This window comes from Sceloporus undulatus, chromosome 2, assembly GCF_019175285.1.
Source record: "Sceloporus undulatus isolate JIND9_A2432 ecotype Alabama chromosome 2, SceUnd_v1.1, whole genome shotgun sequence".
Lineage (NCBI taxonomy): Eukaryota > Metazoa > Chordata > Lepidosauria > Squamata > Phrynosomatidae > Sceloporus > Sceloporus undulatus.
Window position 1 is genome coordinate 157,543,008 of NC_056523.1, and position 25,379 is coordinate 157,568,386.

At 41.3% G+C, this 25,379-nt stretch overlaps 2 protein-coding genes across 5 annotated transcripts in view; one reads left to right on the forward strand and one right to left on the reverse strand.

Annotated features, from left to right (window-relative positions):
• Positions 1-4,244: 4,244 nt before the first annotated feature.
• Positions 4,245-13,329, forward strand: POLG2 (DNA polymerase gamma 2, accessory subunit). The gene is made up of 8 exons (XM_042447571.1): positions 4,245-4,809; positions 7,583-7,703; positions 7,851-7,956; positions 9,128-9,301; positions 10,112-10,252; positions 10,805-10,885; positions 12,361-12,461; positions 13,164-13,329. The coding sequence occupies exons 1-8, from the start codon at positions 4,245-4,247 to the stop codon at positions 13,327-13,329; spliced, it is 1,455 nt and encodes a 484-aa protein (XP_042303505.1).
• A 19-nt stretch (positions 13,330-13,348) lies between these two features.
• MILR1 (mast cell immunoglobulin like receptor 1) overlaps positions 13,349-25,379 on the reverse strand; it is a 30,590-nt gene continuing 18,559 nt past the window's right edge. For 2 of the 4 annotated variants that reach the window (XM_042453604.1, XM_042453603.1), the window contains exons 3-9: positions 24,284-24,598; positions 21,014-21,337; positions 19,937-20,059; positions 18,075-18,161; positions 16,158-16,232; positions 14,998-15,058; positions 13,349-13,470 (exon numbers count right to left, since the gene is read on the reverse strand). In XM_042453604.1, the coding sequence (XP_042309538.1) occupies positions 15,003-15,058; positions 16,158-16,232; positions 18,075-18,161; positions 19,937-20,059; positions 21,014-21,337; positions 24,284-24,598 (980 nt within the window). In that variant the 3' untranslated portion in view covers positions 13,349-13,470; positions 14,998-15,002. Of the gene's footprint in view, positions 13,471-14,997; positions 15,059-16,157; positions 16,282-18,069; positions 18,162-19,936; positions 20,060-21,013; positions 21,338-24,283; positions 24,599-25,379 lie in introns of all 4 variants that reach the window. The other 2 variants (XM_042453605.1, XR_006102352.1) reach the window with 2 other exon arrangements.

Genomic DNA, 25,379 nt, shown 5'->3' on the forward strand with positions numbered 1-25,379 from the left:
AAAGAGTTTTGTGGTCTCTTCCAAGAGACCACAAAACTAAGTCTTTTGACTCTGCAGTTAATATCTTCAGCAAATTATGGGATATTTAGCATTTAGGTTTCAAAATTGTTACAGCAAACCTGCAGTGTAGTCCCTTAATAAATACAGCCTTGCTGAAAAAGGAGTGTGGGGTGAAAATGATCATCCAGTATTACAATATTTTACTGGGTGGCCATGGACAAGTCACACTCTTCCAGCCTCAGAATAAATCTTGCCAAGAAAACAATGTGATAGGTTTACCTTAAGTCATAAACAATTTGGAGACACATAACAACTATAATCATATTTTGGATATTTCATAGTGATTTATAGTTCACTAATAAATGTTTTATTGCAATTTTTAATAAAAAAACAACATGCCATATATCCAACAATGCAAGATTATTCAATCATAAATCCTTTTTTGCTCTGTGATTTACTCTCCACTGTGTGTCATCCACATGCTAATGACACTTCTAGCAGCTAAAATTTAACCCATAATTCTGGATGACCTCAATATATGCTGAGGAACATAGAGCCCTCCAGATGATGTGTTTCATCAGTTCTACCAGGACCAGCCAATGTTTAGGGATGATTAGAGTTGTAGCCCAAATATTTCAGGAGGGCCACACCTTGTCTATCTGTGATGCAACCTTTTAGAAAATTGAAGTATTTTCCACTGAGAACAATGGGATTAGCTCCTGAATAGGTATAGGCTCATAGACTCAGGTTGTTCTGTAAATAACTTGAAATTATGGATATCAAGAATTCAAAGACATAGCTGTCTGGAAAATCAGTTTGTAAAGCAATAATTGTATCACTTTTGAGACTAACTGAAAGAAGTTGGTAATGTTTTCATAGATTTCAACCTACTTGTAGCAAAAGAGATTGTATACAAATAATGTTAAGTAATGGTGTTGTGTCATTTTAAGTAATTTCTTACTTACTGCGACCCGAAGGCCATGGGATTTTCTTGGCAAGATTTGTTCAGAGGGCGTTTGCCATTGCCTCCCCCTGAGGCTGAGAGAGTGTGACAGAGACATGCCCAAGGTCACTTAGTGGGTTTCATGACCAAGCTGGCAATCAAACCCTGGCCTCCAGAGTCATAGTGCCATACTCAAACCACTATGCCACATTGGCGCTCAAGTAATGGTAAATCTAGTTAAATCACTACTTCAGATGTAATCCTAAACGAATGTTTAGTTGAACAACGCTCAGTTTAATTTGAGATGCTACCAGCCTCTCCTACTTGTCCCAGAAATGGCCTGACCATGGCAGTATTCAAATAAAAAACTAACTGGCTGAAAGCTGAAACATGTTCTCTCCCCTCTTGCTGCTGCTTCACCATTTAAACAAGAGAGCTGATAATACAGTTACACTCCCTTATCCTCCATGTTGCTAGCTGCAGGCATTGTGTCTGAAAAGTAGCGGCTTATGACAGTAGCCCTGCAGTGTAGTCCAGGATTAAAATTACCGGTCAGGCCAACAGCGAGGCATTTTTGCACTTTAGTGATGATGCTAACAAATACATTGCACATTGGGGCTCATGTTGAGAGTCTTATAGTCGCATCCCCGCCCTGTTAGCACAACTATTATTTCCATATTGCAGGTTGAGGGTGCGTGGCAGGTCCAAGGAGGCAGATAATGTTTTATGATAACCCCTGCAGTATACGATGTTAGAAACATTGCAGATCAGAGATGGGGTTGAGGCTAGTATGGATTCTCAGGCCAAACATCTTATATAGTCAGCCCTCCGTTTTCACGGGGGATCTGTTCCAGACTCCCCTCCCCCCAAAAAACTGCCAATATTCAAGCCCCAATGGCTTGAATAGTGGCATATGCCCCATTTTGTCCCTCTCCATTTGCCGCTTGCATATAAGTGAGGGACCTAATAGGCTGACCTCTGGATGGGTGAACCCCATTGAACAAAGTGGGGGTTACTTCCAAGTCCATGAAAACGGAGGGGCAACTCTATATAAAATGCCCCTCAGAGTTTTGTTTTGTTTTGAAGTCATAGTATTCCCTCAGGCCAATTTCCTCTCGCAGGCTGCATCCGCACTACAGAAATAATCCAGTTTGACACCGTTTTAACTGCCATGCCTCATTGCCATGGAATTTTGAGAATTGTAGTTTTGTGAGAATTTAGCCTTCCCTATAAGAGAGGTCTTGTGCCACAGGAAACTACAATTCCCAGAAACTACAATTCATAGCACTGACCCATGGCAGTTAAAGTGGTGTCACTAGATTATATCTGCAATGCGGAAGCAGCCTGTGTCCCATGCTATGCAGATGCCCCCTTTTTATTGGCTTTCAAATTGAAAGGTTAATAGGCTGACCTCTGGATGGGTGAACCCCATTGAACAAAGTGGGGGTTACTTCCAAGTAGACTTGCATGAGAGGTGCCCTGTAACTGCGGTAGAGGAATCATATTCAGGGGTAGCCATGCTGGCTGTATGGCAAAGTACAATAACATCCAAAATCCAGAAAACAATGATACCCTTATTCTGACAACCAAAATGCACAAAATACGTCTTGCAAGTTTCTGAAGCTCCACTGGCTTCTTCATCAGGCAAAGGTGTTTTTAAAAAATCATACAGGAGAAAGAAATTATGAAATGATGATGTTAGTCATAGGCTTGCATTTCCCCAAGGTGTTGTTGTATGGTTCTATGCAAGGGGGTCCCTCCATTCTGGCGCTGGAAGACAAAGCATTCCAAAGTCCAGAAGATAAAATTTGAATCCCATTGGCAATACAAAAAGGTACTTCTGAGATCCAAGATGTCTCTATCCTTTGTGAGGTCACAGCCTCCTTTGTTAGGCAGAGAACACTGAATCTCTTGTTGCGTTGCGTGCTGTTTTGGTAAAATGTGCCAAATGTGGTCCCAATTAAGAAAAAGGTTTACCCTTGTTGGAGGTAGAAACCCAAACAGTAAAATCGCAGTCCTTTCTCTCTCTCTTTAGGATTCCCTGTAGCTGCTAAAATGCCATATCTTCACATCCAGGAAACATTTGAGGCAGCCGTTTTGGCCATATACCTACAAAGCAGTGATACCTTTTTGTATTGCTAATGGAGTTCATATTTTATCTCCTGGTCTTTGGGATGCTTTGTTTCCCAGTGCCACATGGCTTCCATCATGCATTTTGGTCAGCCTGATAAAACTATCACTGTTTTGTGGATTTTGGGTGTTACTGTAGTGTAGAGGGCCAGTGTTGGTGTAGTGGTTTGAAGGGTGGACTATGACTATGGAGATCAGGGTTCACTTCCGGCTCTTGAGCATAAAAACCCACTGGGTAACACTAGTCAAGTCACACTCTCTCAGCCTCAGAGGGTGGCAATCGCAAACCCCCTCGGAAGAAACTTGCCAAGAAAGCCCCATGACAACACTAATAAGTCAAAAATGACTTGGAGGCGTACAACAACAACAACAACAACAAGCCCTGTACCTCCCTGGTTCCTAAACTTTGGTCCTCCAGGTGATTTAGACTTCAATTCCCAGTAGTCTTGGCCAGTTTGACCAACTGTTAGGAATTCTGTGAAGTCCAAAACACCTGGAGGAAGACCAGTTAGGGAACCAGGGATGTACAGGAAACTATACTGGGAGACTGAGAGAGAGAGAGGTTAAGAGGCACTATGATAGCCCTGTTTAAATATTTGAAGGGATGTCATACTGAGGAGGGAGCAAGCTTGTTTTCTGCTGCTCCAGAGAACAGGACCCGGAACAATGGATGCAAGCTCCAGGAAAAGAGATTCCACCTCAACATTAGGAGGAACTTCCTGACAGTAAGGGCTGTTGGACACTCCCTCAGAGACTGTGGTGGAGTCTCCTTCCTTGGAGGTCTTTAAACAAAGGCTGGATGGCCCTCTGTCATTGGGGATGCTTTGACTGAGAGTTCCTGCATGGCAGAAGAAGGGGGTTGGACTGGACCAGGGCCCTTGGGGTCTCTTCACTCTAGGATTCTATGAGAGAGAGAGCCAGAGCTCTCATTTGCGGTCATGGCTTCCGAGCAGAGAGGCAAAGCAGCAGCAGCAGCAGCAAGGGTAATAGATTCCTCCGCCTCCACTTCCGCCTCGGGAAGCAGCAGCGAACGTCACGGAAACCGGAAGCCAACGTAATGGGTCACCATGACAACCGCAACTGTGTCTACGCGCCTCAGTCGCTCGCGGCGCATGCGTAGTCCTATATCTCCTGAGAGGCGGGGCGTCACGTCACATCACGGTTCTTAGCCATGAGGCTGAGCGGAGTCTCCCGGCGTCTCCTGTCCGCCTTCTACTGTGGAAGCAATGGTCGAGCGCGCGGCGGCTGTTTGTGCTGCTGCTGCTGCTCTGTGTGCGCGAGGCGGCGCGGTTTCTGCAGGGTCCAAAAGGGAGCCCTCCAGGCGTGGCACCCAGTGGAGCCTGTTGTTACTAATGGCAGCCATAATGTTGGGGCGCCGTGGGAAGCCCTCCTGGGCGTCTGTCGGAGGAGGCACTTTCTCCGAGGAGGAGGAGGAGGCGAGGAGGGGGGCCGGTGGGCGTCCTCCTACCTGCAGGGAGACCCTCCCGGCTCCCTGGGGCCCCTCGGGGCGGAGCTGAGGAAGAACGTGGCCGCTCAGTGGTGGGAGTCGGTGGTCCTGCTGAGGGAGCAGGTGCTGGGCGTGGAGGCCCCCCTCTGGCGCCCGCCTGGAAGAGGAGGAGCAGGAGCCCTCCGGGTGCTGGTGGTGGGAGCCCAGGGAGAGGCCTGGCAGGACGGGGACAGGGCTCCTCCCAGGATGGAGGCCGCCTCTGGGACGCTGCGGGAGAGCCTCCTCCACGGTGGGGCTCCTTCCTTCCTTCCTCCCGGGGAATGAGGGGGTCTGCTCTGCTGAGGAGAGAGGGAGGGAGGGATCAGTACAGATACGCTTCAAGAGCGGTGCTTCTTAGGATCCTAGAGTTGGAAGAGACCCCAAGGGCCCCGATCCAGCCCAGCCCCTTCTGCCATGCAGGAAATCCCAATCAAAGCATCCCCAGCCCCTGCTTGAAGACCTCCAAGGAGGGAGACGCCACCACACACCGAGGAAGGACAGCCCTGACTCTCAGGAAGGTCCTCCTGATGCTGAGGGGGAATCTCTTCTCCTGCAGCTTCCATCCATTGCTCCATTGATTACTGTTCTCTGGAGCAGCAGAAAACAAGCTTGCTCCCTCCTCAATATGGCATCCCTTCAAGTATTTAAACAGGGCCATCATATCACCTCTTAACCTTCTCTCCTCCAGGCTGAACATCCCCAGATTCCCCTCCACTCTCTCCTCATAAGGCATGGTTTCCAGACCCTTCACCATTTTGGCCGCCCTACTTTGGACACACTCCAGTTTCTCAACCTTCCTAATGCCACGACCCTTTAGTGCAGTTCCTCATGTTGTGACAAACCCCCACCATAAAATTATTTGCTTTACATAATATAAAATATGTGTTTCTTGGTGGTCTTGGGCAACCTCTCTGAAAGGGTCATTCAACCCCCAAAGGGTTTGCGACTCACAGGTTGAGCTGTTATAGAGGTAGCCAATACATACAGTCAATATGTTAAAAAGTTAGAAGGCCCAGACATGAAATCAGGGCACAAAGACTGTTTCTGAGATAGATAACTGAGCAGGTCCATTAGCAACATCTTTGTGGTATCTCTCGCGCCTAAATGTCTGCCATAATAAGCCAAATAAGGAATATCTAAAATATAAGGTCAGAGGCTTTCATGGCTGGCATCCATACATTTTATTTGTGGGTTTTTTTTGGGCTATGTGGCTGTGTCCTAGAAGAGTTTATTCCTGACGTTTTGCCAGCATCTGTGGCTGGCATCTTCAGAGAATGCTGGCATGGAAGAGAGTAGGGTATATATATATATATATATACTGTGTGTGACCCTGCGTTGGGAGGCGCGATTTCCATGTTGCCATCGACAGCAGAACAATACACAGCTTAACATGTGGAATGTGGAACAAGTGGAAGCCAGGGACAGACCTATATGTGCCATTGGTGTGTGAGAATGTCACTTCACAATCTTTGGTGTATGGAAATGAAGTGGCAAGTCCAGTTTTGATGACAGTTGTTTGTGAACAAAGGTTCAAAACACACTACAGTGCGCCCACGTCATATGTAGACGCACTATAGGCATTTAGATTAATGGGGCTCGAGCATACATGGTTTTTTTTACATGGAGGGGGGTCAGGAACGAATCCCCCACGTAAAAAAAGGGCACACTGTATAGAAATAATCCAGTTCAAGACTGCTTTAGTCGCCCTGGCTCAGTGCTGGGGAATCCTGAGAATTGCAGTTTATCATGGCCTCAGAGTTCTCTGACAGAGAAGACCTAAATGTCTCACAAAACTCCAGTTCCCAGAATTCCCTAGCATTGAGCCAGGGCAGTTAAAGCGGTCTCAAACGGGATTATTTCTGCAGTGTGTTTTGGACCAAAGGCATTGGGAATTAGCCTTTCTGTGTTAGTTCCCAATGCCTTTGTTCACAAACAACCATTGTTAAAACTGGACTTGCCATTTCATTTCCATACACCAAGGATTTTGAATTTGAATTGACATTCTCACATACCTATGGCATATATAGGTCTGTCCCTGGCTTCCACTGCATGATATGCATCTGAGGAAGTAGACTTCAGTTTATGAAAGCTCATGCTTTCAACTTCTTTCTTTCAGATAGTCTCAAAGGTGCTACAAATATCTCTCTACATTTTGCATATATATATGCTCTGTACTGGGCTCCAGTTTCTGGATCTTGATTATTATCTCAAGCAACTCAGTCACCACTCAATAAAGATCAGATTAGGACTTTAATCATATGCTACGCATTTTGAATTTCTTGTTATCTCTTGACTTTTGTTTAGAAGTGACAGACGATTAGCTAGACACAAAACCAGCTAGAATTCTTATCTATTTGTTTTTTTTAAGGTTGGCGAAAGGTTTCTAGAAAAAAAGGCAGAAGTCTGGCAAGGAAACCTGAAGTCTTTCCACATTAGTTTTAAGTAACCATTGCACTTCTGAACTCAACACTGATAGATTTCTTTCATTGCAGTTGCAAGAGTCTTGTTTACACAATACTGTTAGGATGCTTCTTGATTTTTTTTTTTTTAGTGCTAGCTTGCAGAGTTGGTAGCTATGAATTCTGCTGCACTTATAAGTGTAGCAGCAATTGTTAATACACATCTTTGGGTGGTTGAAGTACTTTTTCTCCAAACCTAGGGCTGGGATGGCTAATACGTGTGAATAATGGATTGTATGGCTACTTTGTCACTCATTTCCATCTTTTAGAACATTGAGCACAAAGTTGTATATAATCTGTTAGATATATAATAAATGTTTCTTTGAAAATGTAGACACAACAGATCTTTAAAATCTAGAAATAACATGTAAGAGTAATTTGGACTTTATACTCTGTAGTATACATACGTAGTTGTAATGATAAGTGTGTGAACAATGCAAAATATATAGTTACTTCAGTTTCCAATGTAGCTCTTAAAGTTTACACTTAAAGCTGCCTGTCTCCTGGATTTTTTAAAATCTGTGCTTAATGCTTTCTTTACTTTCTATATTTAATACTTTCTAGGTGTCCTAGAGCACTATATTGAATGCTTGGAATTGGTAAACAAGAGGTTGCCTTTTGGGATTGCTCAAGTAGGAGTGTGTTTCCATCCAGTAACAAAAAATGAAAAAGAGAATTATGTGAGGTACAATATTAAAGATTTTTACAACTTTTCCCATAAAATAGTTACTCATGTTGCTTAGCTGTTTCATTTCTGGATGAAAAGTAATAGCTTGAGCTTGTGTTTTATGTTCTAATTTGCTAGCCACTTGCTCTCTTTTGTTTTTAAAAGAACAGGTGAAAGGACAATGTCCACCCTTGTATGGTTCAGCTCTGCCAGAACAGCCGGACAGTGGCTTGACTACTGGTTACGTCATCGTCTCCAGTGGTGGAGAAAGGTATTCAGTTTCGTTATTGTACCTTCGTTACATGTTGTGCATTGCCTCAGGTGGGCATTATAGAGAAATATTTTAAATAAATAAAAATGTTCTTAAGATACAGATACGTTGGATTGCATGTTGTAGCATTAGCATTCTTACCATGAACAAATATAGGTTGTTGAACTAAAAATTAGCATACGAATTAATAAATCTGCTTTTAGGAATTCAGCCCAGTAGAGTCAGCTCACCATATCCATGGATTCTGCATCCATAGATTCAACCAACCAAAGTTCAAAAATATTCACAACCTAAATAAATAAAAAAAGCAAACCTTGATTTTGATGTTTTATGTAAGGGATGCTATACCATTTACTATGCCATTATATGTAATGGAATTTAAACGTCCACAAATTTATCCATGGGGAGTACTGGAACCAAACTGTCACCTGCAGAGTTGTAAGCAGTGCTATAAAGTGTCTACCTAGCAGTTCTTGTTCTGTGAGTGCTCTGCAAGGAAACATTATTTTGAAGAATTAAAATGCTCTGCCTGCATTGGTAAGAGTGAATGTTATCTCTAGTTTGTCCCAAGATGCAGCCTATACACAGGCATGCCTTTTTCTTGTCATTATTTTCTTTGTGAATGAGTATGCATCTCCTTTGTAGAGTGTAAGGACAGGAATTTTAAAGGCATTTCATAGATGTTAAGATTGGTGCGTTACAGACCGCGCTCAAGCGGCCGTTCTCCCACTGCCGCCATTAGCTGCGGCGGGAAGCCCCAGCGGCCAGACCGCAAGGCTTCCGGACACAGCGAAAAAGGAGCGCCGAAACGGCACTCTTTTTTGGGCCCCGGAAGTGGCATCATGAGGCGCGCACTCGCAGCGTCATTTCCGCCGCGCCGCGTCTGGACGCACAGCATCCACGACGTAAAAATGGCAGCGCCCATGTGGATGGGCGCTGCCATTTAGGACGCGTTCCACGCGTGTTGGGAACAGAGCCAGTTAGGAAGGGGCAACCCTTCCTAACCCTAGCACGCCCCTTCCTAACCCTAGGACACGCGGAGCGCATCCTAAATGGCAGTCTGTAACCCGCCATTAAATATCAATGGCATATTTCTGGTCAGGTTAGTTACATTGTACGTGGCATACACTTAATCTGTACTTTCATAGATACCTTCTGCAATTTTTCTCAGTTTGCGGTAAGTCCCTCCAACTTCAGCAGTAGTGATCATCATGATGAAGACGGAAGGAGAGGAAGTAATCTGTATTACAGCTTTCCATGGGGAAAGGAAGTGATAGAAACTCTGCGGAATCTAGGTGATAATGAACTGTTAAAAATGTATCCAGGAAAAGGATCACAATTGCATGTAAGTTTTAGTAAAATTACTTGACTAATACAGATAGGAACCTGCCTGATCCTAAATGAGACCTTTGGGCCATCTGACCTGGTACTGTCAACTATGATTGGTAACAATGGTTTTCCAGGGTTGCAGGCAGGATTCTTTGCTAGGCCTGCCTGGAAATTGCTGGTATATTTTTTGGTCTCCTGTCCAAGTAGTAACCAGCCTTAGCCTTGCTTAGGTTCTGAAATCAGACTAGATCAGACTTGTGCTGTGCTGAGTACTGTGGTGGTAGTCAAGTAAATCATGCTTGGTGGAGGGAGAATTTCCTTATTGAAAATGAATAAAACAAGGCTATTTGTAAAGTAGAAGTGTGATATAAACAAAACTGAATTTATGAACCATGGGTTATTTTCTTCTTGTTAACTTTGGTGGGCCATCATTCAAGGCAGGCAGATGAGAGGGGTCACCCGCAACTGAGCAGATGATACATTAAGTCTCATCTCTGTTACTTGCATAAAACAGCTCTTCTAGAAACATTTGTTAATTGTTTAATCTTCTAAATTAAGTGAGTATGCCTAAATGGCAAGGTTTATTCAGGGGAGGTTTGCCTTTGCCTTCCTCTGAAGTCAAGGGAGTGTGACTTGCCCAAGGTCACCCAGTGGGTTTCCATGAATTTGAATCATCGTCTCCATAGTCCAACACTCAAACCACTATACCACACAGGCTTTCCAGTATGCCCAGTACCTGAAAATAAACATTTTCCTTCCTAAAGCAAACTGAATTTTTCTGGCTTGTGATAGCTCTCTGATGCACATTTTGATTTCTTTCCATCAGGGTCGAGATGGAAGGAAGAATGTGGTCCCTCATGTCCTGTCTGTGAGTGGCAATCTGGACAGTGGAGTGTTAGCCTATCTCTTTGATGGTTTCCAGTTGGCTGAAAATGCTTTAACTCGAAAGAAAATGCTACAGAGAAAGGTGATCATCTTAAATTAATGCTTGTCAAGACTGGCTAAGAGACTGAAGGATGGATATACCACTGTAGATGGAACACTGGAGTGAGGAGGGCTGGACATATTCCTATGCAAATCAAGGCACTTACAGATATGTGATTGTTGTATTGAATGCTACTAGAGTGTGGAAAGCCTTTAAAATTATATATTATTTCCTGCTCAGAATTTTATTAGCAGTCTTGACTTTGTGGCTTGAATGCTCACTTTCCATCAGTTCAGAAATAAAAATGCATTTCATATGCTATTATTGGGCTGGATTCCATAAACAGAAAGATTGCTTCTATTCATGGGAGGCATTTGATTCAGCTCTTCCCCTCAGCCCTAAATTTGTTCTATAAGTTTCAGGTACCCTTGAGAAATGAGAAATGTGGTACTGACGAAAGATTTTAATAGCTGTTCTGAGCAAAATTCTGTTCAGTGAATGTTCCTGCTGAATCAAACCCACTGCTTTTTTGAGTATTAGAAATATTCACTGATGGTTTTTAAATTCTGTTTTAATTTATGAAATGTATCTTAGGTCCTTAAGCTTCACCCATCTTTGACCCCAATAAAAGTAGCTTTGGATGTGGCAAGAGGCCCAACAACGGAGTTGAGACAGGTGAGCTATGAAAGTAAGAGCTTTGATTTTCATTCTTGTGGCAGCTTTATGAATGGAGGTAACCACACCTGCAATATGTGTGGATCAAGTGGCTCATCTCACTTAGGGAGCACCCCTACCTGTAGTAGTAAATAGATCTAATCAAATTTATTGTGTTGTTATTTAATACCAAGTTGACTGCAAAAAATAAAGGCTAACTTGTGATGTTGATGTTAATAAATAATGCAAGGCAAAATGTACACAGTATAAGTTGAGAACAGTTAATAACAGCACCACAGATTTTTCAGGAAGGTATGGGCTCCCAGCTAGTTGTTGTCAAATGTAGGATTGCTTGATAGGATTCTTTTCATGAATTACTACTGTGGGGAAGTAGACCTAAATGCCACATTAGAAGTATATCATATCAGACAAATTCTTGTTAGTAAGTCTCATCTTGATTTCAAAGCAATAAGTAGGAGAAAAGGCTTCCCAATGGATGGAAGCAAAGGCCTAAATGGAGCATTGTGCAGAACTTCCCTCTCCTCTTTCTCCCATAGCCCCCCTCACTTGAAAGCCACTTTCCCATCCATGAGGGTGGGGGTGCATATGAAACTGCAGTGGAAATGGGGTAGTGCTTCCATTGAGGATTCCACTAATGGAAGCTGTACCATCCTCAGATGTATCCGATTGGATCATGGTCATTGTCCAATGGCAGTTTCTGCTGTGAGAGCCTCATTGTGATAGATGGGAACAAAAATGTCTTCTGCCTATTTTATTACTCTATACTGGAGGATTTACATTTGGGAAAAATATATCCAAGCATATGATCTTAGGGATGAATGTAAATGGCTAAAGAAAGTGTACAAAATAATGAATAATAATTTTTCATACATTCTCAAGTTTTTTCCCCCTCAAGTAAAGTAAAACAAGTAAAGGTCCCAATAGATTTTAGAAAAATGAACCAATACAACATTGTCAGCATCCTTTCTCTATTCATAGAATTTTTGTTGTTAAGCTATTTTTGAAGACTTGAGTTTTTGAATACTTTTTTTCCAGTTTGCATCTGATTAATTTTAATGAATCATGATTCTTGCAAAGTTTTATCTACTGTTGCTATTTTAAATAAAGTATTCTGTTTTTTAAGGACTTGTCATAGAATTTGTTTCTATTAGTTCTATTCTGTTAGAGAGCCAGAGTGGTGTAGTGGTTTGAGCATTGGACTACAGCCCTGAAAATTAGGGTTAGATTCCCTACTCTGCCACTGGGTGATCTTCAGTGAATTATACACTCTTAGCCCCAAGAAAACTTCAGAAATGACTTGGAGGCACACAATAACAATCTGTTTGTTGGGGAGTTACCCTGGAAAATGAGATGTAAAATTTTTTAAACAAATAATTCCTCATTAGTGCTGATGATATATGTAATTTAAAAAATATACATGGATTTCGTATCCCCAATTCATGCATCGAACAACTGACAGTATTTTTCTGTCATAGGTATGCCTGGGATTATTCAATGAGCTGATAGAAAATGGGATTTCTGTTTGGCCTGGATATCTTGAAACCATGCCGTTGACATTGGAGCAGCTGTATACAAAGTAAGGAGAGGGGGAAGCTATAACATTTATTTAGAAAGTGAGTGCAGAGAACTGCAGTGTAACAGAATTGTTAAATGGACGAGAGAGCCTGTTCACCAAAATAACCTTGACATATCAAAGTAATCGATTACACTTTATTAAATTCTGTTTCCTTACAATATACTTGATGCAGTGTCTCACAAGTTTCTCAAAATTAGAACTGTTTTGGTGGAAAGATTCTAGTTGTAGAATAATTTGTAGTATGACAAATTTTGCAGTGGATATACACATTTCTTCACCACCTTTCCCATTAATATCATGCCACCCCAATTCATTTTATTATTGTTCTTCCAGGTTGCTGGCTGGAATAGCTATATGTTGGCTGTTTTTAGCTGAGAAATACAGTAGAAGCAACAAATTACTGGTAATTAGAGGAGTTAATAGTAGTAACCTTAGTCCTGTTAAAACATCCTAGTACATTCATGTACTAAATAAACATCATTCCTATTTCCCAAGGAAGAAGCTCTTTTTTTACAGCTCCCCCTTCCAGAAGGTAATAGAAAAAACTACAAGGAAAACTAGGATTTGACCAAGAATCATTTTTAGCATAGCACCACTAGCTACCTATTGGATTCTTGATGTATGCCTTCTTAATTCATGCATATCCTGCTGCTGTTGCATATACCATAGCAAAAGCTCCATGCTCTTCTTTCTGTCTTGCAGATATGATGAAATGAGTATTCTCTTCACCATCCTGGTCAGTGATGCCACACTAGAGAATGGTATTGTTCAACTGAGAAGCAGAGATACTACCATGAAAGAAATGATGCATATATCTAGAGTAAAGGACTTCTTGATCAAGTACATTTCAGCAGCCAAAAATGTCTGAACTATAATAAAGACAATTTTATATCTTCCTTTCAGCATGGCTCCTCAGTGTAAATCACAAAGCTTCATTTCTGATGCATTCACCAGGAGGCACTGTCTTTTCAAAAGACAAGAGAGTAGTTGGGAGCCAGAACAAAAAACGCTGCAAATTGAAGGAAACAGATTGAGGTTTATCATAATGGCACAGAGTCATCTGTAATGAGGACAGAAGTGGTCAAGATAAGTTACTGTATATTAATCTTCAGAGAGTGCCAGTTTGGAGCTTTCTGAACTCAGGAAGAACCACATTTTATCACAACTTTCTGATATCTTCAGATGGAAGAAATAAGCATGCTGTTGCTGAAAAGCTCTTTTCCTTTTCTCCACTATGATCATGAAAAACAGGTATAAGAGCTGTGTGCAGTGAAACCCCTCTTTACTAAAGATGGCTTGTTTTCAGTGTGTACTTTTCAACATAAACATGTCAGGTTGGAGACAGAGTTTGAAGTGCAAAAAACAGTAATGGACTTTAAAAGATATGGAATACATTATTTCAATAGCATTGACAATCAGCTAGAATTCTTTAAAGACTTACACCAAAATCACCAACAAAAACAAAACAGGGGGCATGGCTTTTTTTTTTTTAATGACAAAGCTCTGATGTGTGCCAGTTTCCAATGACTCAGATTTACATGAACAGTTGGCACTTTCCTGCTCTCTGGGTAATGGAATTGACATTTGAAATACAATATGTTTACATGATGAGATAAAGTTAACAATGAGGCAGTCACCACAGGGAAAATATTATATGAGATTGTATTTGAAAGAATTGTGTAAAAATGCAGTTTTCCTTTTCCTTTCTGGTTTTACAAAGGATAGGATTGTAAACATCCATCCCCTTTCTTGGTTTCTCCCTATGTCTATATAAAAGGTTTGTTCAGCTTTGTTACTGAAAATATTGTACAATACAGTATTAGAAAGTGAAGATACTGAATGCACGAGTTTCATAAGGCAGTTGTCAAGACCCTTTGGGGAGCCATAGGATGGCAGTGTACCTTCGATAGAGATGTCTGCCTGCCTACAGAGTCCTCCTTAGAAAACAGCAGAACTTTCTACCACTTTGGTTAGCCCACTGATTATAGGGCTGAAAATGGGAACAGTTTGGTATCTTGAGGGCAACTGAGGATCCACAGGGGATCAACCTCAATATGCCATTAAACAAATGGAAACAAAGCCAACCTGAGCACTGATATAATAAGCTTGCTCTCATAGGAGGGATGATAGGAAAGTGGGTCCACTCATCATCTGTGTGAGCCAGAAGTGTTTAGGGAGTAGACATTTCTATGCCTAATAGCGAACCTCAGTTTGTTCACTGAAATTATGTGTATATCGACTCTGTTTTTTTGTATTCCTTCTTTAATTCATAAAAGTATGTGCTTACATGCTTTTGGCAGGCAGGTATGTCTGTTTCTTTATTTTTGCACACTACCAAGTAAATATCTGAACTATGCTTCAGAGATCCCCGTTACTAAAAACACTTATCTTTAAAAGGAGTATTGACTATCTACAATGTGACCATGAGCAATAAGTGATATAAGTATTTGTGCCCATCCAGTAGTGTGCAGGAAGAAAACAGCAAGAACCAAAGAATAAAATAATTGGCATGCAAATTCTGAGCAAGGAATTATACCTTGTTTATCTTCTGACAATGATCTCAGCATAGCTCACTGTACTGTCCTCAGTGAGGATCCCTAGAGCAATTAGAAACACAGCATGGTAAATAGGAGTGGCTGAGAACTTGCTGTATATTAAGGAGAATCTACAAACAATACCTGAGCCCTTATAACAATATATTCATCTCATTTCAAAATGATTGCCTCTGGGGGTCACTATTTTATTTACGCAGCAATGCAGGGAGGGAATATGGTTAGTAAAAGTTCCTCTGCTTTGTTGTTTTGGGAAGATGCTCTTCATTCTTCTCCCCCGTAAATCTTCCACCTCAAAGTACAAAGCAGCAGTGTTAATTATATGTCCTCTCCCCTTCAGTGTTAGTCATGGGGAGCTTCTTACTGACAACAATTTGTAATTTCTGAGGTTTTGAATTATAAAACATAAACACCTGATAGCTTAACATAGACAAGGAAGTCTTTCTTAATATTTATGCTTTTTAAACCTGAAATTATTGAAGTAAAACCATTTTATATGTATAGCATTTGGCAACTTCTACCCATTAATGATCTCCAGTGTTGACCTTTTAAAATGTTCCTTTTTAGTGTGAGGCGGCACAATGCAATATGTCAGAAGTCCCTAGAATCGTGCTCAAGTTCTTCCATGCTGCTGTTTTGAAATCTGCTGTTTCTGATCCAACCATCAACAGTTCTTAAATGAACTGGGGTACTTTACTTGAAAAGGCCTCATTCTGTAATGTATCTATGATCAGGCTGCAAGAATTTTAGCTGCAAAGTTTGCTTTCCATCTACAGTGCTTCAAGGGAAATGGTGGATTGTATACTTTGGTGTTAGTCCTGAATGTTACTTCATTATCACATTTAAATGACTCATATAACTCTGTCACGAGGCCCCTGTTACGAACAGAGGAATTTTGAGGACAGCACACTCACAATATATATTTGGGTGCACTATATCAAGTGATATAAATTCTATTACCATATGAACTGTAGTGTGAATTTGTCTTGTATTACCAGCTAGAGCTGCTGACTAAATAGCTACAGTTTTAATGTGATGGATCTCTTCTCATCAGAAACAAATCTGTAACCTATCTTGCATACAAATTTATATTCAATCTGGGTTTAATTTATATTAAATATTTCCCCAATTAAACAAAATTTACTTTCTCTGCAGTCTGTCTCTGTGGTTCCAATGTTCAGATTGCAGTACTCAACTTCTTCACCTTTTCCATGGAATGCTGAATGGAATGCAAGAAATAAGAGAAAAGAGAAAAGAATATTTCCAGTCTGCAAAAACAACTATGCCTTAGGTTGTGTTACATAAACTGTATGTGGAAGAGGAACTCCCCCAGATTCTGTCACTTTGGACAATTGAGATCAGGGTTGGAATCATGTAGCTCTCCAGAGGTTGTTGGACTGCATCTTCCAGTACAGTATTCCTCACCATTGTCTACTGGGACTTGCAGTGGAACAATCTCTGGAGGACCACATGATCCCTACCTCTAGGTACTAGGAACTAGTATTATTACCTTGTATATGCTATGCCTCAGTTCAGATACTAAATTTTTGATGTTCAAACCATAGTAAGAACTTGATCAGAGACAGGATATGTGGTCTATATATAATACAATACATAATTCAACCAAATTCTGACTTTAAGACATTCAGTGTCTTTTGAGAGGGCATACAGGAAACAAGGAATGTAGTCATATGCTTATGATACTAAATTGTGGGTTTCAAATCAACTTCTCCTAGTTGTTTAGTTCTTAAACTGGTGGTGTCTCCCCAGTAAGGTCTGGATTTTAAGGTGATTGTACAGTTTGAGTAGTGGGTACTGTGTACTGAGTTTATGGGGCATTTCTTTTCAAATTATGTCCATCATCAAGAAGAAATCATTATGGTTGAGGATCCTTGAGTCTTTGCTTATATTCCATTGCAAATTTTTGGTATTTGGTGTAGTGGTTTGAACATTGGACTGTGACACTGGTCTATATAAACATGGATTTAAATAAAATAATATTCCCATATTCCGGTCCCTCTTCGCATTACTTCAATCAAGTAACAAAAGTGAGGTTCCTTTCCTGTGCTACTGTCCTAGTGAATGAAACCACTCTGGCATGGAGTGGGCTATAAATGTAAAGTCAGCCTCTGGCCAGTCCAGTTCTTGATCATGGACAGCTTGTCTATGAACATTTTTCACTTTGACTTTTCACTAATCTTCTCTTCCCTTTCAGCCACCTAACACTGGCTGCAACTGCTCTTTGCAAAAGTTGCTCATGTGGTTTGGCTGTATTGCAGCCAGTCATTATGAAAAGCCTGTGCAAACTGCACAGCATTTTATTGTTGAGTTTAGAGTGGGAAGAATGCAGTGTCAAGTGCTGCTTGAATGATTTTAACATCACTAATTTTTTACTGGGTCAGGCAGTTGAATTGATATCCCATTTTGATGTATTCTCTATGTAACTGTAATAATGGATGCAAATTAGAAACCTCTATCAAAAGCTGAACCATTTTTAAGACAAAACACCTGTTTTGGTTTAAGTTGTTTCCAGAATGACAGGTTTTAATAATGCTGTTTTAGTAATGGTTTAATTCTTTTCTAAAAATAGTAATCCCTACTGTTCTATGAAGACAAAATAGTATGAAAATCATGTAACGAGCGTTTAAATGATAATACGTATTGTAGCAACATTAATGAGAGAACAAGACTGGAAAAGATTTCCATACTTCCTCTTTTTAAAACTCAACATGTCACCAACGTTTGTCTTGCAAGAATCTCTCTCTCTGTATGTGTGTGTGTAGACACACATATATACACATACGTGAGCTGAGCCAGTGTGGTGTAGTTGTTTGAGTGTTACAGTAAATCAGGATTTGAATCTCCACTTAGCCATGGAAACTCACTGGGTGACCTTGGGCAAGTCACACACTCTCAGAGGATGCTAAAGGCAAGCCTCTGCACAAATCTTGTTAAGGAAGTCCTGTGATAGGGTCGCCTTCAAGTCAGTAACAACTTGAAGGCACACAACAACAAATGTGCATTCACATTTTATAATTAAAGTGAATTTTTCAGACTTTACCAACATCTTCATAAGTTGCACATGCTTGTGAGCTGAGGTGATTAGCTGGGGTGTAATGGGTAGATTTGCTGGCCGGCTTCTGGTTTTCTGTAAAATAAAGACCCAAACACACAGTGATAGGGAAAATATGGTCATAACAGGCAGTGTCTTGTTTTCTACTGTAAAAGTAGATATGGCTCTAAACCAGGGGTAGGCAACCTATGGCCCGTGGGCCGGATCCGGCCCAGTGAGGCCTTGGGACCGGCCCCAGCCTGGTCCTGCTGCCGATTGCTGTCGGGGCCTTTGGCCTTTCGCGCAAGGGCCTTTGGCCTCTCGCTTGAGGGCGCGGGGCCTTTGGCCTATCAGGAGGAGGCGGGCAAGGGAGGGCAAGCGGCGGGCAAGGGGGGGAAAACAGCAGGCAAGGGGGGCAAGCGGGGGCAAGCAGCGGGCAATTGTCTATAGAAGCCTCAGAAACATGCATTTATATTAACATTTTTTTAAAAATCAGCAAATTTTTTCACGTGTCCTGTTTTTTTAAAAAAAACAAGTGTCCTCCATGTGAAAATTTTGTCCTACATTTGTCCCGGTTTATATATATATAATTATTTTTTTGGCTTTGGCCCCCCAGTTGTCTGAGGGACAGCAACCCGGCCCCCGGGTCAAAAAGGTTGCTTACCCTTGCTCTAAACAGAGGACTGATTTCCTCAATTTGCTTAACCTGTGACTGGGGGATATGCTTCTAGTAATTCTGAAATATTAGGAATGACGTTATCAAGCACCACAATTCTATATAAGCATTTACTCAAACAATGAGAATACAAAATCATTGTGTTCCTCTCAGACAAGGAATGTCAGGATCCTGACCATTAAGGAAAGTATGGAAAGATCTTGTAGCACCTTTGAGAGACTAACTGAAAGAAAGGAGTTGGTAGCATGAGCTTTTATAGAATTGAACCTACTTCCTCAGGTGCATTTGGTGCGATAGAAAGCACAGGGACAGTCATTTATGTGTGAGAATGTCAATTCAAAATCAAAATCCTGTGAGTAGGGAAATGAAGTGGCAAGTCCAGTTTTAATGAAGAAGCCCATGGAGCTTTGAAAGCTTGCAACAAGTATATTGTGCATTTCAGTTGGTCAATAAAGGTATCACTGATGGATTTTTGTTTGTATTTGTTAAATCGCCAACACAGCTACCCCTGAATGTTTTCTGTATTGTGAGATACCACATTGTAGCTGCAACAGAGAAATCATGAAGAGTAGCCAGCCTGTGGACTGGGACTTCAAGCAAGGTAAAACAATTTTTTTTTCTTCCTAAATTTGGACTGAATTCGCATGTTTTACCATCACCAAAATGTTCCAGATGCAAAAACATGGAGACTTCTTGAGGAATCCATTGTTCTTTGCCTACAAAGAGGCCCGTGACCTCACTGGAATGGAAGACATACTGGATTGCAAAAGAGGGGTAGATGCAAATGGACTATAAATTTCCTGGACTTTGAAAATCTCCCTATTGCCACATGGCTAGAAAGAGGAGGAGCATGCCTGCAAAAGATACCCTCCCCATTGTAACATCTTTACTAAGGACTGAAACAACATGCAGGCATCTGACTAACATCTCCAATTGTTTTCCCCTCCTGTTTGGTTTGTAACATCATGCCTAATGAAGAAGCCTATGGAGCTTTGAAAGCTTGCAAGAGCGCCCTCATGGGAATGAGGAGTTAGATAGTGTTGAAATGTGCATAGTGTACTAGGAAACCAAGGGGAAAAGGGTTTAGCTTGTGAAGAAAAAGCTAGAAGCAATGCATGGTGTTTTCTAGAATCCATAGGATGCAAAATGTTTTTGAAAAAAGACATTCAAAATAAGTAAACAAATCCATGCTTACTTGCTTTACACCAAGGAAGGATCATCAATGGAATTGCTACAGCGATTACTATCAGCAACAACAGCAGGAGCAAAGGAGCAACAATGAACACAACTAGTTTGTTCTTTTCTTCTGCTGCTGCCTCTGGGACAAAGGAGTTTAAAGGCACATTAGGTGAGCAAAGACAGGTTTACTGTGATACCTGTTTAAATAAATTAAAGAATAGTATCTTGGATCCTGGATTGTTTTTAGCGAGTACAAAAGGAGGGGTTTAGTCACTCTCTTGTCTGTCTACAGCATTCAACACCATGTTCTTGGGTCCTTAAATTTTAGGACCAGAGTTTTTGGGAGATAGGATGGTGGAGTGGGAAAAGGGGGTCTCCTTGCCTTAGCAAAATTATGCTCATTTGTGGAAGAAAAGAACAACCAGTAAGCTAATGTCTTTTCATCATTGATGCAGACCCTTAAGCAGAAGCTATTCCTATATAAACCACACTGTGCTTCATAAATGTGCATGCTAACACTTCCCTCTAGGACTTCCTGCCTTGCTTAAGATTGGAGACTTCCAGTATTTCACTGTCCCACTCCTAATGCATCCATACACGGCTCTTTTACTTTGGATGTTCCACTAGCACAGGGATGGGAATAGTGTTGTCTTCTAAAGGTTGCTGAACTGCAGCTCCCAGCAGACCTCACCACTGGCTTTGCTGGCTAGGTCTGGTAGGAGTTACAGTCAAACAACATCTGGAGGGGCTGTACAAGTCCCACCCTTGATTTTGCAAATGTTTACTCTGCCCCCAATCTAGCTACAGCTAACTCTACTTAATTAATCAAATTCTGATCTGGCTCTACTGAGAACAACAACAAGATGAATAAGAATGCTGACTAGTCTATTTTCAAATCTGAATACCTGGAACAAATGGGAGTCCTGCTTTAAAAGTTGAAATATCATCCTTTATGTTCTTACAAGCTATTAGCATGTGACACATTAGGCTGTCAAATACCTGCTCTTAATGAGAAGTTCCAGTCATTGGCACTTCTCAGGATTACACCCGAAATTCAGAATTCTGTTTTGTGTTATTGGAAAAATACATATACCTCTTAGTGTAAAGTTGAAGCCATGACTGTATTTGTTATTGGGTGCATAATTAAATCTGTTTCGAGCTCTGCATTTATATTCGCCCAGTTCACTGGTGGAATTGATGGTGAAATTAAACACTATCCTTTCTTCCTCCTTGTTCTTGGTTGCACGCCGTAGTGCTTTGTCTTTTTTAAAAAACAGGGTGTAGTTAATTGGCAGACACCTGGCTGTTGATTTGCACTCCAGTGTCACCTTCCCACCTACTTCAGTTTCTGAAACAGGACTGTAGATTTCAAGATCACTCACAGGATCTGAGCAAGAAATGACATCCTTGGACTGATCTGCAACAAAAGCATAATGTTGGTTTTGAAGTGTTGAAGTATACTGAGCACTAGAAAGAAAAACATTATGCTTTAACTCAGGGATGGGTTATCTGGAGTCCTCTTTATGTTATTGGACTTCATCATCCCTGACCATTACTTGGGAGCCACAGGTTCCTCACCTCCCTTGTTACTAGACCCGACCTGAACATTCAAACACTATATGAATGGGAGTGTCTATGGGAGAGGAATTATCTTCCTGGCCTTGCAGGTATACCATATGCTTACCCACACAAGCTTTCCAGGAGGAGGATTGCGGGAAATTACTTTTTCCTAGATTTCTAGCTTAATTACTGCATGAATTCATACATTCACTGCTCTCTACTACAACCAACTATTTGTACAGACGTTCAGTGAAGCTTTCATGGCTGCTTGGAGGAATCTGTGGGTAGGGAGGTACTCAAGGAGAACTGTGACCAGAGCAGACCACGGGTTGGGTGGAACCTTCTAGCATTTCCATTGGTTGGAGGCATCAACTGCCCTACTAATCAACATAAACATGGACCTAAGAAAGCTAGTGTAATGTAGAGGTGTTACAAACTGCCGCTTTGCGGTGGTCTCTCGGCGCTGCTGTTTGCTCTGCGAGAGAGCCGCCGCAGCCAAACCGCGCGGCTCCCTTACAGAGCAAAAAAGAAGCTCCAAAATGGAGCTTCTTCTGGCAGTGCGCTAATGACGCCGCGAGGCACCAATGGCGCACTCACTACATCATTAGCGCCGCGCGACGTGCGGACGCACAGCGTCCGTTACGTCAAGATGGCAGCGGCCGTGTGGAACGGCCGCCGCCATTTGTTACAGACAGAATCCATAACAGGAGTAGGGGCGTCTGGAAGAGACGCCCCTTTTTTAAACTGGGACGTCCTGAGGACGTCCCAAGTGGCAGTTTGTAACCCGCCATAGTGATTAGAATCATAATATTTAGTACAGTGATGAACACATTTAGGAGTTAGACAGTTGTCTTGGGCAGCTCAGGATAGTTCCTTCCCTTAAGAAAAGAAATCAAGAAGTGTTGGTAGTCTTCTTAGCATCCAGTAGGATCTCATTGTGTACGATTCATTCTGTATGGGGTATATATGAGAGCCATCATGATGCAGTGGCTTGAGCATTGGACTATGACTCTGGAGACCAGGGTTCAAATCCCTGCTCAGCCATGGAAATCCCTGGAGGAACTTGGACAAATCACACTCTCTCAGCCTCAGAGGAAGGTAAAGGCAAAGCCCCTCTTAACAAATTCTGCCAAGAAAGCTCATAATACGTTTGCCTTAAATCAGAATTAACTTGAAGGCACACAGCAACAACAGCTGGGATTAAAATATTTTTGAAGTCTAGGCATAACCCCTATCCTCTTTAGACTTAAGTTTAGTGACAAAGTCACTAGGGTCTGATTCCTATTATTAGTTCCAACTAAAAAAGATAATTGAATTAATGGAATTTATCTGTGCATTGATTTACCATTAACTGTTGTTTCAATGTGTCCTCCTAATCAATAGGATTCAGGAGGTTGCCTTGAGCAAGTCACTCTATCCCCTCTTGACCCCCACATCTTCAACAGCTGGATCATTGGTTGCATCCATTAGAGGACTACTGAAAAGCGAGAAGTGGGCAACCTATGGTTCTAAAGATGGTGGTAGATTTTAGAAAGGGCTCACCAGCGGAGACACTCAAATAAGCAAAAATCTAGAGAGAACGTGGCATATAGCCTTATGTGAAAAACTGCCTTACAATTTGAAAATATTATCCAATAATGAGGACAAAACTTCACTGAAACTTGATATTCTTTTGTTGCTTTTGCCAAAAAGAGAACTTCCCCATTTAAATTGCCTTTAGCTGGACTGTGAGACCATCTGAGTGACCCATCCTGCTGATCTAATCAATGTGAAATTTGATGATTCTCAGTGTACCAATTGTAATTTGTTGTTCTGTTGTTACTTGGATGTAATGGATTTCATCTGCCATGGCTGTGTGGCTGAAAGCTGCTGGGTATTGCAGTCCAACAATACTTGGAGGGCCACAAGTAGAGCTCTCCTGTAGGAAGGTATTACAAAGCCAAAAACTACTGAATGTAGTTCCATCATAGTAAACAGACACTGATATTCTTGACCTCTATTAATTTTTTTTAATTCTCTCTGAAAGACCTCTTTAATTATTTCCACAAAGCCGTAGCTTTACTCTTTCCTTGTACAGTATTTCTCTACTCTCCTTCACACATGTAGTTTACAGAGCTGATTTAGAGCAAAGAGAGAAGGACGAGGAAGCTTTTCAGCTGCTTTTAATGTGTCCCAGTTTTTTTCTCCTCTTCTTACTTCCCCCCTTTTCTCCTCAGCTTACTTCAATTGCTGCAAACTGTTCAAAATGCAAAAGCCCCCATTTACCCTCAGTTAACTCAGCAGGAGGGAGAAGGGAACAGATTCTTGCCCTACCCAGTAAGCTTAGACAAAAGCAAGCCACTGCAGCCTCTCCTAGCTTATGTGTTCTTCCTCATTAATAACCTTTGCCATCTTAACCACACTATAATGTTGCTTGGCCACATGTGTCCCAGTTTTCAACTGTGAAATGTTGAAGAATATGCTGTGATCAAAACACAGGCCTTGTGTTACAGGGCCTTGGATCCTAATTTGCTCTGTTAGATTGAGCAGATGAGTAAAACTATCTTCCATACAGAATGAGATGCAGTTTCCAAGTCAATGTCTTAAGCAGAAATGACGTTCTTAAGACATTTAAGCTGTGGTTGTACCTATACAAAACATATTTTGCTTTCATGCATCCATTTCTGAGTCCCAGAGTGTTACTAATTATGCCTATTATTCTACAATGCAAACTGTGCAGGACCCCCCCCCCTTTCAAAAGACACATTAAGGTATGGATATATCTGCTTATGGGTACTCTCTTCATACTGGAAAATATACATACCTTTCAATGTAAAGTTAAAACCATTACTGTACTTGCATCCACTGTTAAATCTATTTTGAGCTCTACATTTGTATTCACCCACATCACTGATGGAATTGACAGTGACAGTGAATACAACCTTTTCTTCTGTCTTGTTTTTGATTATAGTATGTATCTTCACTCCGTTCAAAAATAACGTGTAGTTAATTGGCAGACAACCTTTCTGTGATCTGCACTCCAGTGTTATATTTCTGCCTATGGTGGTTTCTGATAATGGACTGTAGATTTTCAGATCCTTCACATGCTCCGAGCAAGAAGTGATATTCCTAGATGTATCTGCAATAAGAATTTAACATGTAATTCTCTAATGAACCTCGATGGATTTTCAGATCACCTATAGCTTCTGAGCAAGAAGTGACATTTTCAGGCACATCTGCAGCAGGAATTTAACGTGAATTTTCAAACAACTCCAGTTTCACGTTTCAAACACTCAGCAATAATCTGAGCATTAGAAAGGAAATGAACAGTGCCAACTGTTTGCCAGTCCTGAGCAATCAAACAGCATGAATGGGTTGGGACAGAGGACCTGTGGATTATAATTTGAAACAATAACCAGAACACAGGGAGATTTCAATTTAATAATAATAAAAAATAATAATACATTCATATATTTCTCTTCTATTGTTGTTTCCAGGCAACTAATTTAAAACAAAAGCAATACATATACACAAATCCAGTTAAACAATGCAATAATTTTTACAATAATATAATTGTGCAGACTCACACTTCCAGTGGCAGGGATCAGGTGACCCTCCACATGCTACTAGACTGCAAGTCCCAGTTGCCCTAGCCACTATAGCCAATGGTGAGGAATGTTGGAAGGTGCAGTTCAATAACATCTCATCCTGCTCTAGGATCTCTTCCCTTTCTTGAGATACACATTCCACTTTCTATTTGCCCCACTCTTAGCAGCTTTAAACATATTTTGTGACACTTTGCTCATTAGCCATGAACATTAATCAGCCAAATACAGCTCAGGCCCTGATCCAGCTATAGCTACAAACAACTAGAGGCACAGTAAATCTCCCAAAGGCACCAGATCCAAGATGATCTTGAA